This window comes from Lichtheimia ornata, assembly GCF_029851405.1.
Source record: "Lichtheimia ornata isolate CBS 291.66 chromosome Unknown scaffold00084, whole genome shotgun sequence".
NCBI lineage: Eukaryota > Fungi > Mucoromycota > Mucoromycetes > Mucorales > Lichtheimiaceae > Lichtheimia > Lichtheimia ornata.
This window is the reverse complement of record NW_026695404.1, coordinates 90,165-109,093: the sequence shown is the minus strand read 5'-3', so window position 1 is coordinate 109,093 and position 18,929 is coordinate 90,165. Positions and strand designations below refer to the sequence as shown.

Sequence of the window (18,929 nt, the reverse complement as noted above, 5' to 3'; positions counted from 1 at the left end):
TCAATCTCTATTAGAAAAGGTAACAAAACTATACAAGATACTTTTTGGGGGAAAAGGAAGGTGGATGCGAGGGAATGTACAAGGGGAAGGATAAATGCAAGAGTGGATGATGATAATGTTTGTGTGTGTGTGTGAGTGTGATGAGAGATGCTGTTTTTAACTAATGAATTGACATGATTCGGATAAATGATCGTTCGAGCCACAATATCGACATGCATCCTATACATAGAGACATTAGTTTCCAATCCATGGTACATAAAGATGGCTATATTACCTTGCAATCAGAGCTAGCATGACCAAGACCGCCACAATTGCCACAGCGCATTCGAATGGAATTTTGCCAAAGGTGGCGTGCATTGTATTGCTGAGAGCGCATTTCTTCTCGATATCCAGCAAAAAGATCTTGGTTGCCAAAGCCTGCCATGACACCTGATCCAATTCCTCCGCCTCCTCCTCCCATACCGCTGCTATTGGCTCCAATGGATGCGGGCGAGGGTGGTGGTGGCCCACATTTGATAGGTGATAAGCCGTCATGTTGTTGCATAGCCGAAACTTTGGCTTCCAAGGCCGAAATGTGTCGTCTCGCTTCTTCCATATCAGCTCGTCGACGCGTTTCATATAATTGTGCCATTTGCTCCTCACGCTCTCGAGATAATGCCATCATTTCTGCATATTGCCTTGATACCATTCCCATCTCTTGTCGCATGGCAGTCACCGCTTGCATCAATTGCTCATTTTCCTGCCGTAAACTTGTAACCAAGGCAACCAATTGATCATGCGATAGACTCGAAACTTGATCTGATGAATCATTGCTGAGACCAGGGGGTTGAAGTTGTTGTGCTGATGATGGCTCTGGTTGCCTTTGCTGTTCCTGATATGTGTCTCTTGGCGTAGCTGCCTCAACAAGAGGAATCGATTCTTGTGTTGGTGGCTGTGGCGATGATGAAGAAGAAGGAACATTGACTGCTTCAGCTGGCCTGGAAGATTCTGGTTGTTTGGATGACATGGTAGATGTAACTGTAGCAATGGAGGGTGAATTTTCAGGTATAGTCGTAGGCGTTGTTGGTGTCGATGGTGTGATTGTTTCCGATTTGCTCTCCAAAGCTGCTTCACGATGGTTGTTGTTGTTGTCCTTTTTGCGTTTTGAAGATGTCACAGTCATCCATCCATCCTCCTCTTGTTGATCCTCAATTGATGGTGATTCCTGCTCTTCCTTTGTGGTATCATCCTTGGAATCATTCGTATCCACAATGACATCTTGTTGGCTCTCCTCCTGCTGCTGATCCAATTTCTCTTGTTCTCCTATACATATATACCTTCCAATGAGTACTGCAATCTCATATCATTTTCTCGTCCCTTTACCTTTATCATCCATCGACTGCTTTTCTTGATCATCCGATATACCATTCGCCGGTAGATGCTTTGTCGTTTCAACTGCTGGCTTGGGTGATGAACAAGTTGATGGTGCACGGCTGCTTTCATTGGCTGAAATGGATGTAGCATCATTGGTGATGGCTGGCTGCGATGATGATGATGACGATGCTGCTGCTGCTGCTGCTCCTTTCTTTTTCTTCTTTTTCTTCTTGTTCTTCTTTTTGCTGCTGGAAGATGTGGATTGAGCGTCTTGCGAATCATTGAGTTTCATCGATTGAAGAAGCATATTTTGTCGCTTGAGAGCCAAATTCTCGCCTTGGATACGCATTCCCTCCTTCAAAAAGAGCTTCCCCAATACACCAGCCAATTCACGCCGACCTGTTTGGACACCATCCTCAAATTCATTGAGTAATAATTGACGTTGGCGCACCAGATCCTTGTGTGACTCGAGAAAACGCTTGACCTCCTTTTCAATCGTGACAGCCTCCATGACTTCCCCTTCTTGCATAAGAGCTTCAATGCAAACAAGGCAAAATTTGCAAAACAGTGGCTCTGGAAAGATCTTTTGGGTGACCTCATACTTGAAATATTGTCGCAAAGCATTGTATCCATTCTCTGCTCGCTTGACACGCTTCTTGAAATCCTTTTGAGCAAGTTTCTCTAGTCGTCCAGCTACTGTTGCTTTGGCTTCTGCAGTGAAATTGTTGACAACGGCATTGGCATCCTGCCGAAATTCTCGAATACGACGATCCATCTCTGTCTGAATACGGCGAACGGCGACATTGACATCATCAGCAGGGTGTAATCCACGTAAGGATGCTGATACAGCTTTGCAATTCTCCATGTGACGTTCATCCTGTTGCTCATGAGATGCCATCCGATCCGCCATTTTTTGAATAGTTGGCACCACGAGATCCCATAACTTTTGAATCAAGGCTTGTAATGCATCCAATCGTGGCATTGCAAATTCATTGTGAAATCGCTCAACGCATCCCGCCAATTGATCAAAGTAATCTCGTACAGCGTTATCCATAGCAGCGACATCGGGCCGTTTCTTCTTGTAGACAAGCATAGCACGATCCCAATGTTCCTGAAAACTCGTTGGTAGATGTTGTGCGTCGGCAAATCGATCCACACTGTCTTTTGATCTACGACCCATCAATGCATTGCGCTCTCGTTCCAAATCAAGTAAGCGTTGAAGAAATTCACTGAGATGACGCCATGAATGGTCAAGAGCACGCTCCAAATCGTTCATAGCGGATGTCGTCACTGCTGCAAGTTTCTCATTGTAAATGGCACGCTCAGTCTCCAGCTCTGATGGTGAACGTGCTGATGGCCGAGTGTGTGCACACGTGGGTTGAGAATGTGACATGAGGATATCGCCTGTAAGATTCTTGAGTAGATGAAATCCTTCAGCTGGTAGACATAATGATTGTCGTTCAATAATCAAAGGGTCGAGTAGCTGTGAAGGCTCCTTTGGATCATCCGATAAAGGTATCGCGTCAGGATATGGGTTGAACTGAACGGGTTCAAAGATAGGTGGTAAGGCTGATAAGCTGCTAGGTAACGTCTGCCATAGTGTGCATGCTGATATGATCTCTTCGGTCAATGTCGCATCGCTGCTCGATTCAGACTGTGTCTCCAATAGCTTTTCAAAGCGTTCTGACAACTTTGGCGATCTTTCCTTTTGCTTCGAAGGCGTTGTTCCATTCAACAGGTTGATCTGGTACTTGCCGGCCAATAGACGTTCTGGGTCCTCCATGGTCACATCTTCCTGCGTTTTCGCACTCCATATGAAATGCTTCTTGTAGACATACTGAGACCATTCACGACAATACAAGCACCGTGTCTCACTATCGCATGCCCTGAACCGACTCAATTCCTTGGATATTGCACTGTGCTGAATGCGAAGAACCTCAATGGGCGTCTCCATGGTGTCAATCGGTGTGGGATTGGATCCTGAAGAAAAAGCTGCAAAGATACGAGGAGCCCGCAGAATGAAGATCAATTTACCGAAAGGGCGCTTTGCTGTTGCTGCTGCTGCACCTGACCACAAATCTTACATTCCCCTTTTCTATTTATTCTCTTTTATTGTTGTTGTTGCCCATCATACATCCTTTACTTTCTTTATCAAGATACCCTCCAAATCTATAGACAATGAAAATAAAGATTCTTGCGTTGCTATGATACTACAAGTGCTCTTGGCTACATGAATTAAACCATTCTACATGTACAATATGGGACAATGAATCTATGTAACCCCTTAACAATGCTGCATGCTGGTCACAGCTCGACATCTCGTTACTATGTATCATGCAGGAGAAGAGCACTACAAAGAAATAGAAACGCATGATGTGTATACATAAAGCGTTAATCAATTTATTCATCAAAGTGATAATTGCATTCATTATGGATAGGGTAGACGCATCAAAAGTGCCATAAAAGTATAGTGGGCGAGCCATTTATTGCTTTTCATTACAATACTTTGCAGCGTTTTGTCCAGCTGTTCTACCATAAACCACGCATTCCAAAAGCGAGTTACCAGCAAGTCGATTTTTGCCATGTACACCACTTGTTACTTCACCAGCAGCGTAAAGACCTACATACAATAGTGGTGAATGACATGTAATGGATGCACGACCTTTGGATTCCTTACCTGGTATAGGCTGCTTGGTATGTTCAGAAAGCACAGCAGCATCCGTATTAATAGCGAGCCCACCCATAGTGTAATGAACACAAGGCGTGATTTGGGCCACCCAATAATTGACTTCGGGTCCTTGTGCGAGTGGATTGGGAAAGATCGTTTTTCCAAAGGCATCAGGCACCGAAGACACGGTTGTATCGGTGGTCTTTTTTCCATCCACATGCAAATCATAGCGTGCAAATTCGTCATTCAAGATGGTAGCACTCACACCCAAGTGTTCTGCAAGATGATCAATGCTTGAACATTTCACAAAGAATCCTCGCTTGGCATAAAACTCGGCTGTTGAAGGGCCAAATTGTTCAATCATGGTATCAGTAAGCACGAGCCATACGACATTGCTCGATTGATCTAGAATCGATTGTGTCACAGCGTCACGACGACCCAACTCATTGGTAAAACGATGTCCATCCGTATTGAGCAACACACCGCCATAGGCACGTAACGCTTCAGGTGCAAGGAATTTGGTACCAGCTTTGGGGTTATTGGGGTCAACAAAACCAGTAGGATGGATTTGGATTTGATCCTGTTATTATATCAAAACATGCGTCAATGACCAATAAATGTGCTCTTTTATAATAACAACGTACCATGTCCTTGGTAGCTGCACCCACGGCCACACCAAGACGAATACCATCACCATTAGCCCAAGGACCATTTGTGGTTGCAATGTTGAGCAAGTTGGGTGCATATTGGCTGAGTAGTGTTTGAGTGCCATCAGGTTGATCCAAAGGTTGTGTTTGACCACCAAATCCTCCACATGTTAATATCACTGCATTTGCTGGGAGCATCTCATTGTGGTTTAACTCCACACCAGTAATCGCACCAGTGTTAGGATCGGTTTCCAAGCGTGATACACGGCTTTGTGTACGTACACTGGCATTGTCAAGTTGCTCAAATCGTTGCTTGAGTGCTTGTATTAGCCGCCATCCCACTGGTACAGGGCTACCATTTGGCTTGGGTGGACATCGATGCGTACGTGGATATGTGTGTCCTCCACACTGAGAAACCAATGATAAATCCAATGTTGTATCTTGTTGCTTGAGCCATTGTAAAGCGTCGACACTCTCATGCACAAGCTTATGAACCATCGATTCGTTCGAAAGACCACCACCCGATTCAAGCGTATCACGTTCAAATGCTTCCCAAGAATCACCCGTTTCAGTCATCCCATTGATGCCAGAAGTTGCTTTTGCCGAGTTGCCTCTGTAAAAGAAGATTCCATCAGGTCAACTATCACCACCATCACCCTATGTAATCATCCATACCCAATATTGTTTTCCTTATCCACAAGAATGACATGCATAGCAGCATTGGTTGTTGCTGCTTCAATAGCTGCTGATAGACCAGCGAGACCACCACCCACAATGATTGTTGTCTTTTGAGCCATGTCGGGTAAAATGTATTTTCGAATAGCAAAGCCAAAAAGCATCAACAAGAGAGAGGAGGCAGTTAAATAAAATTGCATGAAAGGGAAAAAGAACAATCATACGACTATCTTCTATAAACTATTCTGGTAGCCAACTGAAACCGGAACACTTTTTGGGATGACAAAAACTCCGTTCACGATGGATGATGATCATCACCATTTTTCCTCGCTCCACACGTCCATGCCTTCGGTCCACCTTTCACGCATACGGGTCAATAGCTGATCCTTTTCTACATAGCGTTGTCGTAACCAAGCAGCCAGCTGCTCGTCGTCTTTTGGTAATTCTTCAATCGGATATCGTCGCACATTGACGTGGAACTCGTATTCATCTCCAAGCTCTCGAACATGTACACGCACCATGTCAGGTGCCACATTGAACTCTGTTGTATTGTCCTGCAGTCGATGGTTGTAGCAGATGGTAAAATCTAGTATGGAAATGAGTGAGCGAGCATCCATGCATGAAAAAAAATGCAGCGAGGAAAGTTACCATAAACGTATTTCACATGAGAAAATCGAAATGCATTGATGCACGTAACAAAGCCCTTGGTGCGTGGTAGAAGCACGTTACACATGATTGTAAATCCACGTTCCTTTTCAAATGCTTGACACTATGATTGTTCGATCAGCATCCTCCCTCTCTTTGATAGTACTTGAATCGAATAAAAAAACCCACCTCGCGTAATTTGATTGGAGAGAATCGCGTTCCTTCGACAAAGCTCGTAATCCATACAGGTGTCTGTAATCGCTTGATGTTGGAAAAAGTGTTTTGTATCCTGCGTTGATCCCGTAACCAATTGCGTCGAACAAACAAAAAGTCGGCAAGCTGCATTGTGGCGTAAATGGATGCGTGAGACAACAACAATCGAGATTGGACGCCACACATCCCAAAACTTACCCACATGCCCCATCCAAAGAACGGTAACTGAAGATCGTTGATTAGCCTTCTTCTTTGTTGACATCCACACTTCCTCCAAATAGCTTACCCATTTCAATGAATCCTTGACAAAATACTTAAGAGTTATCCATAAGTATCAACCCAATCCTCGTAATAATCATTACTTACTTTACAATTGCTGAGCATTCCTCGACGAATAGCCACCGAATGCAATAAATAAAAATCGGTCCAAGAACGATGGTTGCTGATGACAATGGCTGATTCCTTGTCAGGGAGACGATCACCTGAATAGGTTATCCTTGCCTTTTGACGACGCTTGAAACATGATCCCACGTGAGTTGTTTCGTCCAATCTCCATCAATGCATATACTCACTTCAAATATATACTACACACAAAGGCAACCCACATGTTAGTCATTGGCAGCCTATCCCAAACAAATAAATGGCCCTTTCTTTACCTGCATAGCCGTCCACATAGTGCCCACAAGCCTCGAGTTTATGCGCACAAGTAACTTTTCCGAGAATGGCCGCAATAGAAAAGACGTTACTTGCACCACCTGCAATGTGCCTGCCATGCTAGTTGTTGAACTCAAAAGTTAGCTTCCTCCTCTCCCCCGGTGATCGCTTCCCTATAACAGAGGACATGTCGACGTACCCGAACAAGAACACAACAGCCGACACGGCATTGACCGCTTCCGAAATGGATCGAATTGGGCTCATGCGACAATGTGGAGTCAGGCTTTGAGACGATCGCCTTGCTGTTGATTTGACAAGAAAAGAAAAAGCTTAGCTTCGGTGCTGCTGTTGGCGGGAATACCGGTTGACGGGGTTCCACAAGGACATTGTTGTTGGTTGTTCGTCGGCGAAACAATGAGTGTCATGGTAATGAATCCTTGTAGTCATCATTGTTCTTGGATCTAATATGCACGTTTTATGAGCCGTCTTGATGCAAATAGTAAATAAGATTCCCAAAAGAGCTGGCTAGGAGATGAATCAACAACATCCATCATCAAGAATCAACGTGGACATGCGTATACATACACTGCTTTCTCTTTCCAAGGACAAAGACCTCTTTTCTTCAGTAAGTGTTATTCATATCTACATACCCTATTCATGTCTAAGCCTGCTATGACAATGAAAACCAGCATTTCATACCCAGAATCAATATGTCTGGCAAGTGAGACAAAAGCCATCCGTATCCACTGGAGCACTATCCGCAATGCCCTCAACGATGCAAGACGAAGAGGTTGTGATGGCGTGCCTACAATCAACGAGAAGAAAAAAGATGAAGAATGGGGACCTGATGATGATGATGATGATCTCATGTTGCTCAAACGTCGGGTACTGGTGAATTTATCCAGGAGTTTGCTCTTGTATGGTGCTCCTTGTCATCGCATTGTAAGCTACATACATACCTTGCATGTATCCATAGGCCCATCTCTATTAACACAAGGATGATTTTATATGTAGGAACAATCATTGGAACAAGCAGCACATGTACTTGGCCTTGAAGCTGCTTTCTTTTTCATCCCAGGCATCATGATGATATGTTTTGGTGATATGCAACCACGCACACTACTTGTACGATGTCCACAAGGATTCGACATGGGAAAGCTGGCCAAAGTGACAGGGATCGCCAACGCTATATGCCACAAGAAGCTCTCATTGCAAGAATGTATTGACAAACTGGAGGATGTCGCTCAAGCATCACCTACTTGGGGTCCTTTGGCTATTCTGATGGCACACACAGTATCGAGTCTGCTGACAACGCCCGTCATGTTTAATGGATCATGGATGGATACAGCTGTGAGTGGGGGTCTTGGGCTCATGGTTGGCATGCTCACTCTGGTGGCTGGAAAATACGCATCCTATTGCAACATCTTTGAAATATCCACGTCCATCCTCGTGGCGTTCGTTGCCAAGGCACTCAATCCATGGATTTGTTTTACTGGTGTATCACTCTCAGCCACAGCGACTTTGTTACCAGGATACATTTTAACCATGTCCATTGTATGTAAGCAAAAAGCTCTAGGCATTGACATGTGAATTAACTTGATGATGTACATAGATGGAGCTTTCTGCCAAACACGTGATTACAGGCACCATCCGTTTCATTTATGCATTGATTTACGCTTTATTCATTGGATACGGGCTTGAGATTGGCACGAGTATCTATGATGCATTGGACCCCTCATCGTCACCAACCGATTTCGACACCTGTACAGGTAGCATGCCACCCTGGATTTACGTTGGCATGTTTCCATTTGTGGCAATTAGCATGGCAACAACACTAGGAGCGACTCTACAACAATGGCCATCCATGGTTTTTTGTTCCGCTGTTGGATTTGGTACAACATTAATTGCAAGCAAGGTGATCACCAATTATCAAATCGTGGGTACGATTAGCGCGTTTAGCGTGGGTCTTTTCGGCAATCTCTATCTCAAAGTCACTGGCGATTTGGCACTCGTTCCATTGTCATGTGGCATTGTTTTGCTCGTTCCTGGTAGCGTTGGTATCCAAGGTGCATACTTTTTGATACGTCAAGATGATCAAGGTACATCTTTTGCCATTCAAATGGTTGTTGCCTCTCTTGGAATTGCCGTTGGACTATTCACAGCCACCTTGTTGGTGTATCCAAAGGGAAAGCGAAGATACCTTTATTTGTCATACTAGCAGTAGAATGCCGTGTTGAACATAGCAAGGTTGTAGTACATAAAGAAACCTGTTGTATGTTGTTTTTATCCCTGAGTATACCTTATCATGAGAAAAAGTGAGAGAGAAAGAAAAGTTTGCACACGTCGATGTGAATAGAAAATGCGTTGAGTCGATAAAAGTATAGCAACCAAGATTGGTTGTGGGATAATGCGGTTGGATGAGATTGTGTGTATTCTGCAAAATGGCTGTTCGTCATGCAAGGTCTCCTATATACATTCGGCTTTTGATGATTCATTGCCATTGCTATCGCAAGAATAAAGTATGTCATGAGTGTTTTATAATATGCTCTGATAATTTACGCAACGTGCTGTGATACATATGATTTGATGTCAAAGTGCCATCGCTTTCAAAGATCAGCGATAAGAGGGGTGGGATGCACGTGACCATTCATGCTTCAAGATCCGATAAAAGCATCCGGCGATTTGGAGCATGGTGACACGAAATGATTTCGGCAGGAATGCAAAATGCGTGCCTTAAATGTGCGGAACATTACTTTCATCAGTGGAGCCATGCGTGTGTGTGTGTGTGTATCACATTTCTTTCCGAAGCACTCTCATTATTCTCTGCTACTGTTGTTGCCATGGCAAAAGATACATCTCGTCCCAAAGCTATCAACATCATTCGCCCCAACCATTCATTATCTACCACCGCCAACAATAAGCGTTCCACACCGACACCACCCCTCAAGCCGCATATATCATCTTCTTCCAATGCAAGAAAACCCAAGGTTACTACTTCCGCAAAGATCTCATTTGACCATGGCATTGGTGCATCAGGAAGCAAGCCGCAACTCAACATTTACCGTCCCCCATCGCGATCACCACAAGGACCCCAAGTACTTGCACCACAACCTCGCGTATCTGTAACCACTACACCTAACTCAAATAGAGGTATTGGTGGTAATGTAGTGCATAGCCAGCGAACCAAGGCATCATTACAACAAGAGGCAGTTCCTCGTTCGCTTACAACGCCCATCCTTGCATCCAACTCTACGCCTGTATCCATTGCTGATCGATTTCAACGTCGCACTACACCAACACCGCCATCACCACAGCAACAACAACAACAACACCTTGGTGAAACATCATCACCTCCATCATTATCATCCCAGCCAAGTTTAATGACTCGTTCTCGTACGCTTCATACCGTGAATGCTGTTCTTACCACTACATCCGATGAAGAAAGCGAAACAGACGAGGAGGAGGATGTGGATCCAAATGAGAGTGCCAGCAGCAGCAGTACAAATGATGATGAGGAGGATGAGGATGATCCTATGATTAATGAGGCACGCGTAAATAGAAAGGTATCTCAAACACAAAAGGAGTTGCATGATTTCCCCACTGATGCGTTTCAAATGTAGATTGCCGATTTGGAGATATCCAATCGATCTCTGCTTGCCGTCAACGAATTATTGGAAATCACAGTGCGTCGACAAGCATCCCAAGTAGCCAAATTAAAGAAACAATTAGCGAAGTAAGTGAAGATGCAATGTAATGCATGGTTGAAAAATGGATATTGATGCAGGAGATAGTGAAGGACCTTTGGACATCAAACCATTGCCTTTGCCATCAACAACAACCGAGGTGAGTGCGCTGTATTCTACTTGTCGACAGGGCGATTTTCCCACATGCAAACCTGTGAGGACCATGTAAATACAGGAAGACCAAGAGGGAGACGACAATGATGACGATGACGACGACTGGGAAAAGGATCCAACGTTTCACCGCATGTACCAACTTACAGAGAGCATGATTCAGTTGGGTCAAGAGTCTTTACGTTTTCAATATAAGGGTGCCCGTGTTTTATCCCACTATAATCAAGGTATGATGTTTGTAGATACGTAGCTTTATTGAATGACTCATTTGGATGATGCATTTGTAGATGAAGAGGACGAGGAAGAGCAGGTTGAGGATAATGATTGTGAACCAAGTACACGACCACCAGCAACGAATCAACAAGTGGATCAATCCACAAAGCAACATAGCAACAACGTTCATTCTCCATGGCAACCAAAGTAAATGATACATGCCTATATAGTAGAAGATTGCAATACAAGGATCTATTTTACATCTACATCAAATTTCAGGTGATTGGTCTTCGGTTTCTAGTTCCATCATCATTGCTTCTCCAAATCGGTCTGGGTCTGTGAGCATCATGTTGAGCAATCGCTTCTTGAGCTCGAATTCATCATCACCCGCCTTGTGTTTCTATAATCGTATCGTTGGGGGTGAGTTTTCAAGAATAAGAAACATGGATGAAAAGAGGTCGCTTACATGTTCGAGATTGTCTATTGCGTCCACAGCATCTTGATTACGTAGCTCCAATTCGCTTTGCAAGAGTGTGTGCTCCTAATCGATAAATGAGTAAAACGCCCTCTTTGTATGTATCCCAGAATAAAACTTACGGCTGGTATCCAAGAGGGCCGGTCTCGTGAATCCGAATTATCATAGCACAATGCGTCCCACATATTCTCCTTGCAGTCATCCCTAAAGTAATCATTTAGCACAAGAGGATGATACCAGAAAAGAAGAAATTTCAACTTGCAATAGCTTCGCCGCATCGAGACTTGCACCAATCGTGTCGGCCCATTGGTTTTTCCACTTCTTTTCAAATTGCAATAAGGTGCTGACTTTGTTCAGGATGGACTCTTCGTGAAAGGATCGCCGCCTGGATGATGTGGATGGTTGATCAAGGTAAGCTAGCATGAAAAGAATGATCATACGTTAATACGGCGGGAGAGATCCATAGCATTTGACTACTACTCACGTCGTCTTAACAAGAGTTCGATTTGATGCAATAGCTCCTCGTCATCCGCATGATCGGAATAGTGCTGCTGATCGTTTTTATTCCCTTGACATTTTTTCTATAAAACAAGTCTTAGTGAATAGGACTACTTGGCTCACATCATCTTCATACTTGCCATTTGCTCTTGATGTTTTTCCTTGCACTCCTTGAGATCCTCCAACAATGCGAGTACAGTACAGCGTTTCAGGTGCCAATCTTCTTTTCCTGCTTCACAAGCATAGTATGCCAGGTGCTGAATTGCTTGTTGTCGTAAAAGGTGTGTTGCGATCTACTCAACGGCTATGAATGACTTGATTTGATATCCAATAAGGGACACTTACAGCTTCCAGGCCATCCCAGTAATCATACAATTGCCTTTTATGAGCTTCGTTTTGTTCCAATAGGAGAGGTTCACGAATGGTCAAATCAGCGAGTCTTGAAAGTGTTGGATGGATACGTTTTTGCAACTGATGCTTCTGGTTGTAGACATTGGATTTCACCTCGGCTTGGTACCCGGCTGTAGTGTTCCTACACAACAGGTATGAGCATCTTGTAGCTTGCTACTCGAGGAATAGGCTTACCTTAATATGTCCATGATTTGAGGTAGGTGATTGAGCTTTTTGAAATCATTTTCCAAGCTGGCAATTCGAGTCTGATGTGCATCACATGCAGCTTGTGCTTTGGCATACTCGAGCTCGATTCGTTGGAAGCTACAATTTGGCATTGTTTCAATAAAAGAATCATGTACGAGTTTTCCATGGACGTACTTGTCGACTTGGTGTTCAATATCGTTCATCCTCTCTTGAGCCTAAAGATCCATCATCAGCCCAATGATAACACAATGTCAAGGGAAACCTACCGAACCATCCTCGCTTGGTGAGTTGAGAATCGATAATTGACTACGCAAGTCCTTGAGCGATAGGTCCATCTTTGTTGCTATGCGATCATCCAATTCAAGAAATTCATGCAAGGAAGATAGCACAGCTATTGAAAGGATGTGAGATCATCTATTCCATCATGAATGCCACACACCCTCCTTCTTTACCATCATTTTCATCGGATGAAGGATGAATCAAAGACCGTGCCATTGCTGCAGTGGTCGAAAGTGATTGATCATAAAAGATGCTTTGCTCATCCACGTGGCGGCTTTCATCACAGAGGCGTTTTTCAATGTCGACCAATGATTCCTTGAGCGTGGCTAGTTTTTCCTCCAATGCATGACACGTCTGCCTGAATAAAACGTCAAAATACACGTTTATCATCGTCCTTATCATTGTCTTACTGTAGCTTTTCATTTTGATCTTCAAGGACAGAGGCGGCTCGAGCAAACGGGTTGGGTGGAGTTGCTCTGAAAGCAAGAGAGGTAAGACCTGTAAGCGACACGGTGGCGTGTTCATTGCAAGGCAACTTACTTTACTGGAATGGATAGTTCTTCTTCCCAGGGGTCGTCCACATTAGAGATCTTGCGCTTGTCACCCGATCGATCGGCAGTAGTGGTGGTCATTCCAAGAAGAGAGAACAAAGAAGAGGAGAAAGGTACGACGTGGAATTGGATATTGCGTGTGACAGGACTTGCAAGCGCGCATGATATCTTTTTCTCTCCCTCTCCCTTATACCACCCACCACAATGAACTATCAGCAGCCGCCAAGGATTGGACGTCGTGCAGAGAAACTGGATGCTCTCAATGGCAAGTTTGTCAATTCGTTGGTTCAAGGACTCGAGTACGTTGATTTGGGGGAGGAGGCACGACATTTGGCGGGCAGTGTTGCTTATGAATCTCATTTGGATAGACCCTACTCGCTGGACGAATCAATACCCAATCTTGACCAAGAGACCAAAGACGAACTACAAGTAGCGCATGCACAAGTGCTTGATTATTTACAGGAGCATATGACAGTAAGTCAAGTCGTTACCACGCATGGATTTTTATTCTTAATCATGATGCTCTCTTCTAGAACATGTTTGATCGTGTCAAGTCCGAACGAAATGTAGTGGAAAAGTTAAACGAGCTTGAGCAAATGATACTGGAAGCAGGTACCAATAGCGGTCAAAGGTAAATGGAGTATGGAATGGGGGTATTGGATGTGTAGGTAGCTCACGTGACGCGAATAGAATCCTCCCGGATCCAGAAAGCGTGGTGCGTGCATTACGGATAAAGATCAAGATGCGGGAATTGGAGCGTTTAATATCAGAGGAGAGCAAGGTAAGATGGTTATGGCACTCTTTTTATGACGATGGGCTTACATGCCTGTTTTTTTTACTAGCTTCAAGATGAAAATTGTCAATTGATGGATGAGGTGGCCCAAAAAGTTGCTAGACTTGAAGAAGGAAATCAAAAGCTGGAAAAAGAAGCGGAACGCAATGAACAGGTAAGTAAATGAATCTTACACATGTTCTCTTGTGCTAAATAACATGGTATAGACTGCAAGATTCCTCATTGATTTACCCATTGAACAACAATTTGATCCAATATTCGATAGATTAGAACATAGTGAGAGCGTGTAAATTTTCTACGACTGTAAATACATTATTCGTCCTTTATATCCCATGCAAGCATTTGATTCTATTGAATGGATGGATGGATGGATGGGTGGTGGGTACAATGGGGCCAATTTTCTTTTTGTGTGTTGTGTAACCATGAACAGGGAAGCGATGCATGAGAGTGTGTAATTACAAGGTGTGAGTGAGTATGAGTGTGAGAGGAAGGTATACTAAAGTAGCTCATTGTTGGGGATGTTGGTTGGGCTATTGTTACTCAAAGGGGAAGAGCTTGCATCATTGACGGTAGTGTCATCGGTGGTGGGTGAACCTGTTTGTTGTTGTCTTTTCTTTTTCTTCTTTTTGGATTCGTTGCGTACACCCTTTTTGAGGATGCGTCGTGTCACAGCATTCCTGTATCCTTGTTGCAACTTTTCGGCCAAAATGTCCACATGGCATAAATCAACATTGTGCTCGATACAATATTCGGTAATTGCATCACGTAGTGCTTGGTTCTATAATAGAGGTTGGTCACTTTTACCTTGATCCATAGTTCCATTGCCTACATACCTCATAGACCGTAAGGACACTTTGCTCTTGACTCCCTCCCAAAGATAGATTGACACGATAAACAATGCTTTTGGGTGATGGTGATGAAGATCCACTCTCTTTCTTTTCTTCGTCCTTTTCATCCTTTTGCACGGCATCTGATTGCATTGGTTGTGGTTGTTGTGGTGGCGATGGCGAGGGTGGTGATGGTGAAGGTGTCGGCGTTGTTTGCTTACTTGGTTCTTCACGTCCCTTTGATTGGCTCGTACTAATACGTTCAGGTACCAAAGGTGTCATGGTGCCAGTTGTGGAATCAGGTAGGCGTTGAGACAAGGTTGATGTGGTGCTCATCAAATCCTCACTCGTGTCAAGCAATGAATTGTTATCAACAATAGTCCTTGTAGGTTGTAGTATTCCATCGCCACCACCATCCGTTTCACTATGGCTATCACTGCTTTCGGGTGCCTGTTGTTGCTGGTGATGAGATTCGGTGGCTGTGGTGGATGAGGGTGCATTTAAATCGGACATGTCTTGCCAAATACTACTGAGTTCCATGCCAGCTGGTTGTCGAGGTGATTTGTAGATGGTTGGATCTTCCACAGTTTTCTTAACCGTATCACTGGTGTCGATAAGAAAGTCAAATTCAGGAGTGGATGTTGATGATGGCTGAGTAACGCGTTGTTGTGGTGATTGTTGTTGTTCATTCGGACGTAGTGGTTGATCAAAATCAATGGGCTCATTCCAACGGCCAGCATAAGTAGTGGGTGGTGTATCTACTCGACGATTGTTGGTCCTTGTGTGCGAAGGAGTAGGTCGTGGAGATTTGGGTCGATTTTGTACATTCGCAGGCTTTGTTGGAGGTGCTATTCATACGCAATGATGAGTATCACATTGGCTACAAGTTATCACGTAGTTCCTTTTTTACCTTTGCTTGGCAATGTTCTCGATGCAAATTGAGGGGAAGTGTTGATTGTTACACCATCATCTTCATCCCAATCGATCACCTCCTCATCATCCGAACATAATTCAGGTGGAAATGGCTTTTTGGTGCTTGGTGGTGGTTGCTGTAATTGTTGTGATGGTGATTGCTGTTGTCGTTGATGTGGTGATTGTGAAGCAGCTTTTTGAATTGTGGGCCATTCAGCAGCTGATAAAGGAGCAGGAGTGCTTCTTTCTGCATGCGATGATTGAAGGCGAGGACTGGGCATAGCAGCTGGTCTTTCTTGGGGTGGTGCCTTTGGATTCAACACACGCCATTCGCCATTGGATGACTTTTCCCAATACACATTACTTTTTTGGCGCTCAAGAACATCATGCGCGTATCCTTGTACCCGCAAATCATCCCATGCAACGTAGTTTTTAGGTGTTCCCCATCCATCGTTCTCCATCGTTTTGACCTTGCCTGCTACAGGACGTCGACGAGAAGCTTGAGTAATGGTGGTCTCCAATGCCTTTTGTTGCCATGTATTTTCATATTGCTCCAAAGTATGTGGCTTCCAAGATTGCTCCTGCTGATCCTGTACTTGCCCAGAAGCTTTTTGTGCCCATGGAACAGTTGTTGTCGAGCCCCATCCTCCTAGATCCACCTCCTGCTGCTTCTTTCTGTTGCTGGCTGATAAAGATGGCCATTCATTCATCATAGGAGGCAATTGCGTTGTCAAAGGTTGTGGCTGTGGTTGTTGCGGTTGTGGCGTTACTTCATCCGGTACTTGATACATGCTCTTGTTGTTCCGCTGAACATCCTCAGGTCTCATATGCACTTGGTACACTTCCTCTTCCTCCTCGTCATTGTCATATCGTTCCTCATCCTCATCTTCCTCATCTTCTTCTTCATAAGAGTCATCGTTGCTATACTCTTGCTCCTCAAATTCAAATGCTGACTCTTCCTCTTGTTGAGCTGGTGATTCTGAATGTACTGGCGAGAGTGGCTTCATTCTTTCAGTGTAGGGTGCATTTGAAGATGGTTGTTGAATAGCATGTTGTTGGCGAATAGAGCCTGGGATATGTTGCGTGATGGCAGCTTCGTTTGCTGTGGCCCATAAACCAGGTGTGGTTGGCCTTTGTCCTCCTCCTCCACCACCAACACCACTTGATGCCTTGAGTGCTGCAACACGCGATGAACGCTTGCTTATACCCTCTATTGATAAAGTCGTTAAATTAACCTCTCCATTTGTCGATCTTCCAATGACACTTACCATTTCCAGATGGGTATCCATTGACGTCATTTGCAAATCCAATATCTTGGTTCCATGGTTGGTCTTCATTCTAAGTAAAAAGTTGTTAGCCATTGAACCAATAAATCAATTTCCATTTTCTTACCTGTGCTCTATCAAGAGCATTTTCCAATGTCGATACATCCATATTGAGAATACGTGCCAGGGATACGATATGAGCACCCGAAAGATAACGTGATTCGGGAAGAGACATCAATTCAGGCTCTGATGACATGTCGGTGTTGACCATGGCGTCGATATTGCTCTCATCCAAAGTAATCACGATGGCTGCATCATTACGGACGTTGCTGATATTGCCGGGACGCTCAATAGCAAAATCCTTGATGGGCGACTTTGCAATGTTTCTATATCCAACGAGTCGAACATGGCGTAAATGCTTGCTGCATTGACAACAAAGCTGGTATATAGCACGTGGTGAAATGTTGCCGCATTGCTCAATGTGGATGTGGTTGATCGTATTTCTCGAAGGTCCTTTGCATAAATGGTGTAGGATGCTTTCTGTAATATCGGGGCAAGCAATGAGATGCAGCGTTGTGAGGCGATTGGCACGTTCAACCAAGGGAACCAAAGAATCATCATTGATAGAATGGCAATTTTTGAGACCAAGTGTCGTGAGAGATGGACAACGCGATGCCAATGCATTGATGATATCTTCAGGGACGTTGAGATTCTCGATCAAAAGCTGCTTCAGGTTGAGTGGTTCAATATCCAAATCCTGTGTCATTCGTGTGGCTGTGATTGGTATCTTCAATGATGCTGGATCAGCTCGAATCTCAAGCTTGCAAAGTGATGGACACGAGGTGACTACTGAAACGATGGTGTTTGCTGATATCCATGTAGTGCCATGCAACGTCAATTCGGTCAAATTGGGAAATGAGTCCAATACACCTTGTACATCAGCCTCTGTCAAATGCGTTGCTTGTGTCAAGATCAATTTGCGTAAATCGAGCTTGCCCGAGCATAATGAAATCAATGATACGCGCTCCATGCCTGCCAATGAGACTTGTAAACTTTCCAGCGCGAGTGCACGTTCACTAATCACCTTTGCAAACTGGGGACTGATTGGGAAACGGCCATCCAATCGTAATTCTTTGAGCTTTGACAACAGGCTGCGTTGGATGAAGACGCCTTGAAATGATGGATTGCTGCCAACAAGCGTAAGCGATTCGAGGTCTGTCAATATCGTATCCAATGTCCCAAGCATCATAGGCTCTAAACCCCATCCATAGATCTTGTAGGATCGAATCTTCTCGCATTGTTGAGCCATGTTGTGAATAAGAAAAGACCTTGTCAGGATGCGAACGTGGTTGTATGAATGGCGTTCTAGCTCTGAATCCATGATGGGTCGAAAAACTGTTTGGTGTTCTTCGTCGCGTAGACATAGCGAGAGTCGTTTGACCACCAGTGCCGACTTTTTATGGTTCTTGACGGACTCGGCAAACAACCGGAATGACTCTGGATCGCGAAGTTCAGGTGCTTCCCATAGCACATCGGTAGCTGCCTTGAGCCACCTCGGGTGTATTAGACATGCTGTATATAAAGCCTTCTGCGTCGGTAAGAATCGACATATACGCTCCATGGCAGAATTGGGTAGCCCCAAAAAGGGACGAGAATCCCAATCGAATGACGACAGCCATTGCTCATTCGTCGGCATAGCCACAAGTATTTGAAATGGAAATGAGAATGTTGTGTATGTGAGGGGAGTTGAAAGAGGTGGTTTGAGTTGTGTGAAGAAAGACAATGAATTCTTGTAGGCAAGCAAAGCACG

The 18,929-nt window shown here is 44.3% G+C and overlaps 8 protein-coding genes across 8 annotated transcripts; 3 read left to right on the top strand and 5 right to left on the bottom strand.

Moving 5' to 3' along the window:
* Window positions 1–156: 156 nt before the first annotated feature.
* On the bottom strand, window positions 157–3,307 carry O0I10_011216 (uncharacterized protein; the record flags this gene model as incomplete). Its single annotated transcript, XM_058491186.1, has 3 exons — window positions 157–219; window positions 275–1,302; window positions 1,363–3,307. 3 exons carry the CDS (start codon window positions 3,305–3,307, stop codon window positions 157–159), a joined length of 3,036 nt encoding a protein of 1,011 aa, XP_058338081.1.
* A 529-nt stretch (window positions 3,308–3,836) lies between these two features.
* O0I10_011215 (uncharacterized protein) lies at window positions 3,837–5,465 on the bottom strand (the record flags this gene model as incomplete). The annotated part of the gene is made up of 4 exons (XM_058491185.1): window positions 3,837–3,973; window positions 4,031–4,601; window positions 4,666–5,281; window positions 5,344–5,465. The coding sequence occupies 4 exons, from the start codon at window positions 5,463–5,465 to the stop codon at window positions 3,837–3,839; spliced, it is 1,446 nt and encodes a 481-aa protein (XP_058338080.1).
* A 192-nt stretch (window positions 5,466–5,657) lies between these two features.
* On the bottom strand, window positions 5,658–6,974 carry O0I10_011214 (uncharacterized protein; the record flags this gene model as incomplete). Its single annotated transcript, XM_058491184.1, has 8 exons — window positions 5,658–5,929; window positions 5,992–6,112; window positions 6,178–6,327; window positions 6,400–6,426; window positions 6,488–6,514; window positions 6,568–6,714; window positions 6,774–6,785; window positions 6,858–6,974. The coding sequence occupies 8 exons, from the start codon at window positions 6,972–6,974 to the stop codon at window positions 5,658–5,660; spliced, it is 873 nt and encodes a 290-aa protein (XP_058338079.1).
* Window positions 6,975–7,512: 538 nt separating this feature from the next.
* O0I10_011213 (uncharacterized protein) lies at window positions 7,513–9,073 on the top strand (the record flags this gene model as incomplete). The annotated part of the gene is made up of 3 exons (XM_058491183.1): window positions 7,513–7,797; window positions 7,870–8,409; window positions 8,468–9,073. 3 exons carry the CDS (start codon window positions 7,513–7,515, stop codon window positions 9,071–9,073), a joined length of 1,431 nt encoding a protein of 476 aa, XP_058338078.1.
* Window positions 9,074–9,695: 622 nt separating this feature from the next.
* On the top strand, window positions 9,696–11,133 carry O0I10_011212 (uncharacterized protein; the record flags this gene model as incomplete). Its single annotated transcript, XM_058491182.1, has 5 exons — window positions 9,696–10,418; window positions 10,476–10,588; window positions 10,647–10,698; window positions 10,774–10,936; window positions 10,997–11,133. The coding sequence occupies 5 exons, from the start codon at window positions 9,696–9,698 to the stop codon at window positions 11,131–11,133; spliced, it is 1,188 nt and encodes a 395-aa protein (XP_058338077.1).
* Window positions 11,134–11,190: 57 nt separating this feature from the next.
* Window positions 11,191–13,403, bottom strand: O0I10_011211 (uncharacterized protein; the record flags this gene model as incomplete). The annotated part of the gene is made up of 13 exons (XM_058491181.1): window positions 11,191–11,322; window positions 11,389–11,463; window positions 11,520–11,601; window positions 11,660–11,813; window positions 11,882–11,978; window positions 12,036–12,188; window positions 12,241–12,427; window positions 12,481–12,609; window positions 12,667–12,707; window positions 12,759–12,883; window positions 12,945–13,129; window positions 13,182–13,247; window positions 13,312–13,403. 13 exons carry the CDS (start codon window positions 13,401–13,403, stop codon window positions 11,191–11,193), a joined length of 1,518 nt encoding a protein of 505 aa, XP_058338076.1.
* Window positions 13,404–13,526: 123 nt separating this feature from the next.
* Window positions 13,527–14,405, top strand: O0I10_011210 (uncharacterized protein; the record flags this gene model as incomplete). Its single annotated transcript, XM_058491180.1, has 6 exons — window positions 13,527–13,621; window positions 13,691–13,796; window positions 13,856–13,953; window positions 14,013–14,103; window positions 14,165–14,269; window positions 14,322–14,405. The coding sequence occupies 6 exons, from the start codon at window positions 13,527–13,529 to the stop codon at window positions 14,403–14,405; spliced, it is 579 nt and encodes a 192-aa protein (XP_058338075.1).
* Window positions 14,406–14,611: 206 nt separating this feature from the next.
* On the bottom strand, window positions 14,612–18,815 carry O0I10_011209 (uncharacterized protein; the record flags this gene model as incomplete). Its single annotated transcript, XM_058491179.1, has 5 exons — window positions 14,612–14,893; window positions 14,949–15,790; window positions 15,853–17,064; window positions 17,123–17,192; window positions 17,247–18,815. The coding sequence occupies 5 exons, from the start codon at window positions 18,813–18,815 to the stop codon at window positions 14,612–14,614; spliced, it is 3,975 nt and encodes a 1,324-aa protein (XP_058338074.1).
* Between the last annotated feature and the right edge of the window lie 114 nt (window positions 18,816–18,929).